Genomic DNA, 4418 nt, shown 5'->3' on the forward strand with positions numbered 1-4418 from the left:
ATTGGATTTGTCGGTCCACAAAATTCTTCTGAGAAAAGTTGCATCTTCCATACAGCATTTAACATAAATCTGCAGAAGTTCATTCCCCTTAAAGGATCCTCTTCAAGCAAGTCTTGAACCGGTATATAATGATATGAATGTTGTTCCTCTTTGTTCGTCGCTCAAATCCACTGTGACACCCTAAGACGACTAGCAACGATGCATATGCTCGCCATCGGATCTTCCTGAAGACCACTAAGAATGGTTTCTTCGTCATTAGGGCTGTAACATGCAGGAGCTCCTACATGAATTTGCCTATGGTGTATAGTTCCTGATTCACTGACCATTTCGATAAGTGTTTGCAAAGACACGGATATTTGGAAGTCGCCCGTTTGGAAAGCGATTCCGATATTCTCGACATGCTTCAGCAGCATTTCCATCGTAAAGTCCATACATGTAAAGAATATCTGCGTATTCAGCATTCGAAAACGTAGCCATTTCAGTAAATAAGTCGCACAACTAACGTGAACTCACTCGAAATTACGTAAAATGCACAAACCAGGTTGAGCTCTTAACTGCTTCACACTCAACACTCAAAGTGACAGCTATTATTAATTTTGTTAAACTATAACAAAAGAGTGCACAGCCAACTGGCTAATTTCTGTTTAGATAGTGAAGTGAATCTAAAAACTGATAAAAATTTTTTAGACTGATGTTAACTGCGAGGAGTAATAATTTTTTGTAATACAATTGGTACAAAAAAGCTGAGTGCATAATTTCTGCTATTTTTCAAATTATTGAAACCGGATACGCCATGCAATAAATCGATTTTAATTTTTTTACTCAAAAACGGTGCGTCATAAGAAAAACAGTCAAGATACCTTTTCCCATCCAAACTGAACAAGGAATTGAAAAATAATTTTTATTTTAAGAAAAATCAGTGAAACTGAAAACAATATTTTATCGTAAAACATGTATTGTTGTTAACTGTCAAAGCTTGTAAAATTTCATTAAAATAAGAAGAGCGATTTCCGCAATATGTATAAATTTTAATTTTTTTATTAAAACTTTAACACCCTGTAAATCGGAAACTACCATTTTGTACTTACCTTTAATCTGGACTATTGTAGAAATATAATTAAATAATAATTCAACAGAGAACTCAAAAATATATATTTCTTTGATTACACAACATAAAAAAAGTAACTAAAAAAACTTCCAAATTTTGACTGTAATCAATTACGATGGTATCATTCCTCTATTCCGTTTCCATTGAGCACCACCCTTTCTATTGTGGTTTGCTCTGCTGGATTTATTAACATTCTTCTTATCCCTAGCTTTCTGTACATTTTGTTCTTGTCCTTGACCCTTTGGCTTTCCAATTACATCGCCTTTCTTCTGAGAAGTCTGAGGCTGAGGATTCTTAGATCGGAATCTTGCTTCACGCCTTTCCCTAATTTGTGCTGGATCTTCACAGAAATTCATTTTTGATCTGAAAAATTAAAATAATGACATTTATTTATTTATTTATTTATACTACTTTTGTACCTGTTATTTGTTGTTTCATTAGATTTTAGTTTATTAAGAGGTTTTCCATTATCATCATATTCATCATCTGACGAATAACTCGTATCACTGGCTAAGTCTTCGTGATTAGGATTGAAAGTAAGAATTTCTTCTTCTATAGGATTATCAGCCACTTTTATAGGCACATCATCATCAAACCTATCATCGTATTCATCATCATATAAGTAATCATTGCTGTATTGTCTAAAATATTAAAATTATTAAGTATATTATTTAAATAAAATTTTGTCATATTCGTAATCATACAAGTAATCACTGCTGTATTGTCTAAAATATTAAATTAATTATATTCTTTTAATAAAATTGTGTCGCCTTACATTCCATCCAAAACGAATGTTTTCAATTTTTCCATGTCCCGTTTGTCATTTAACAATTTCAGAGCATCATCATAGTCGGGTTTTTTGCCTGTATAAGCCAAGGAAGGTTTTTCAGGTTCAGGTTCAGGTGGAATCCTTATGGAATCAAACGGAATATCATATAAGTGAGGTGGCAAATTTTCTTCAAGGATCGCATTTGTTACATCTGCCGAGTTATAATTATAGGCTTCTAAACATTGTAACACAAATCCTACAATTGAGAAGTGTGTCAACATTTTTAGAAAAATAGTGATAAATAGGGTGTGCCACATAACACCGCCACTGGTGTTCCCTTAAAAACTAAAAGATGTATTTTAAAATGATACTAATCGTAGTCGTAAGTAAAAGGTTCAACTAGGCATAAAAATATTTCATTCTTGTAGACGGTGTTGTGCAAAGAAGTTCTTTGATCTTGGGAATAATGAACAATTTTTTCCATATTAAATAATACTTTAAAATCAACAATCTCGTCAAATATTTGATCCTTTATTTACAGTAATTTCTGCTATATGCATACCCAGTACGTACTAAGAATATATTCATCCTTTATTATTCAAGTTGATAGTAGATGATTGAAGATATACTCAGTGTGCACTTTATACAAAAGTGCAAATATTTTATTATTTTATTTAATGGCACACCCTTAGTATATTTTATTTGTTGTCCGATTTATATCAACCATGACAATATAATAGCAACTGGATTATTCAATTGTTATCATCAAGATTGACCATATTCTTTTACCTCGATGACAAATTTCACATCAATCATACATTCTGTATAACAGTTATAGGAATGTGTGGAGTATCATTTTTGTCAAAAAACAATAAATAAAATTGCAAATATCTAACAAACAACTGATTTTACANTTCTTGCGCTAGTTTTTGGATTTTGTTGAACTAAATTTAAAATATTGTTCTGTTCTTGAGCATCTTGATGTAAATTACGCTCCACATTTTTTGGGGTTGGAAACATCCCGTGTTGTCTTGACTACTGGAAGACTTTACTAAAAGTTTTATAATTTTTTATAAAAACGACCAGGAAAACGTGATATTCCCTTTGTGCTGTCCTACTATTCCCATTGCAAAACCCATAGATGAATACCATGTCAGCACATTCTTCGTTTGAAAATAATTGCGGCATGTTTAAATTACAAAATTTAAAGAATTACCTAAATGCAAGTTAATGAATACACAATAACACCAGTAAATAGTTTGTTGTCAAACAATTCACTATTTAATTATCAGTCACTTAGTAGGCCTATTAATTTACATCAAGATGTTCAAAAAGAGAATAATATTTTAGATCCAATTCAACAAACTGCAAGGTCTAACATAAGTTTGACTATTAATATTTCTCAATGGTATGGAAAACATTGAAAATGAACATACAACAATCACTCATGGCTTTTTCGCATTGATTACTTAACCACCGTCCGGTCATTTACAGAACCTTATTTATTAATGAGTTGCAATTTACAAAAGATGGGGTAAATAAATAACTCAAGAAACGACTATAAATGGGCACAGCAATACCCATCTGCAAACGCTTATGTAATTCACAGTACAGATTTACTGTAAATGTTTGGGTAGATCTACATGAATGGCAATCGAAATCTACGGATTATAATTTATTTTTTGTCATGTGTTTTTATCATGCGTATTTAAATAATCATCAAAGTGTAACAAGAAAAAGAGACATGTCGCTGAGATTACTTTTTATGTTCTTTTCGATAATCGTATGGGAATACCAAAAAATACATACAAGGCGATGTTTTCTAGTTAAAAAAAAAATTAAAAATTTTGCAGTCCGGACGTGGAATATATATTATTTAAAGAAAATGAGGTTTAAAATATGCATGCTTATTTATAACATCTACCTTCAATTAAGCCTTCGCTAATTTTAGTTGCAAAACCATTTTTATCATGTGTCCTTTACGTAATTTACTTTTAGAAGCCGTAGTCTCGTATATTCAATAGCTTATTTAAATAACCACCAAAGTGTAAAAAAAAAGAAACTTGTCTTTAAAATCACTTTTTTATGCTCTTTCCGAATATCGTATGGGAATTTCAAAAAAATACATACAGAGTGTTGTTTTCTAGACTTGCACAAAAAATTTACAATTTTTGCAGTCCGGACCTGGATTTTTTTGCTGTCATACATGCATACATGAAGTATCGTGAGTGCATTAACCCTACCAAATATGAACCCATTATTCCATTCCCTACCAAAGTTATGACATAAAGCAGTTTTGACCAAAAATCATAAATCACCCTGTATCACAATAAAGAATGGCCAAGGATCTATTTCTATAGTTACCTTAGATATCCTCTATCTCCCATTAAGCTAGGTCCCTCTCGTGATGCAACACCCTGTATATAAAGCCATATAACTTTTATTTATTATTGATAAATTAATTTAACATACGTCTTTATTAAATAAAAATGAATTACATACTCAAAAATAAGTAATAAAACAATATTGTCATAAATTCAG

At 31.3% G+C, this 4418-nt stretch overlaps 1 protein-coding gene across 1 annotated transcript in view; it reads right to left on the reverse strand.

The window, feature by feature from the left end:
* Positions 1 to 1135: 1135 nt before the first annotated feature.
* The window catches only part of LOC108914955 (activating signal cointegrator 1 complex subunit 2), a 13308-nt gene continuing 10025 nt past the window's right edge, over positions 1136 to 4418 (reverse strand). The window contains exons 10-12 of the mRNA XM_018720886.2: positions 1884 to 2133; positions 1528 to 1749; positions 1136 to 1471 (exon numbers count right to left, since the gene is read on the reverse strand). Coding sequence (XP_018576402.1) covers positions 1219 to 1471; positions 1528 to 1749; positions 1884 to 2133 — 725 coding nt within the window. The 3' untranslated portion in view covers positions 1136 to 1218. The remainder of the gene's footprint in view (positions 1472 to 1527; positions 1750 to 1883; positions 2134 to 4418) is intronic.

The sequence above is a fragment of the Anoplophora glabripennis genome, unplaced genomic scaffold, assembly GCF_000390285.2.
Source record: "Anoplophora glabripennis isolate ALB-LARVAE unplaced genomic scaffold, Agla_2.0 scaffold661, whole genome shotgun sequence".
NCBI classification, from domain to species: domain Eukaryota; kingdom Metazoa; phylum Arthropoda; class Insecta; order Coleoptera; family Cerambycidae; genus Anoplophora; species Anoplophora glabripennis.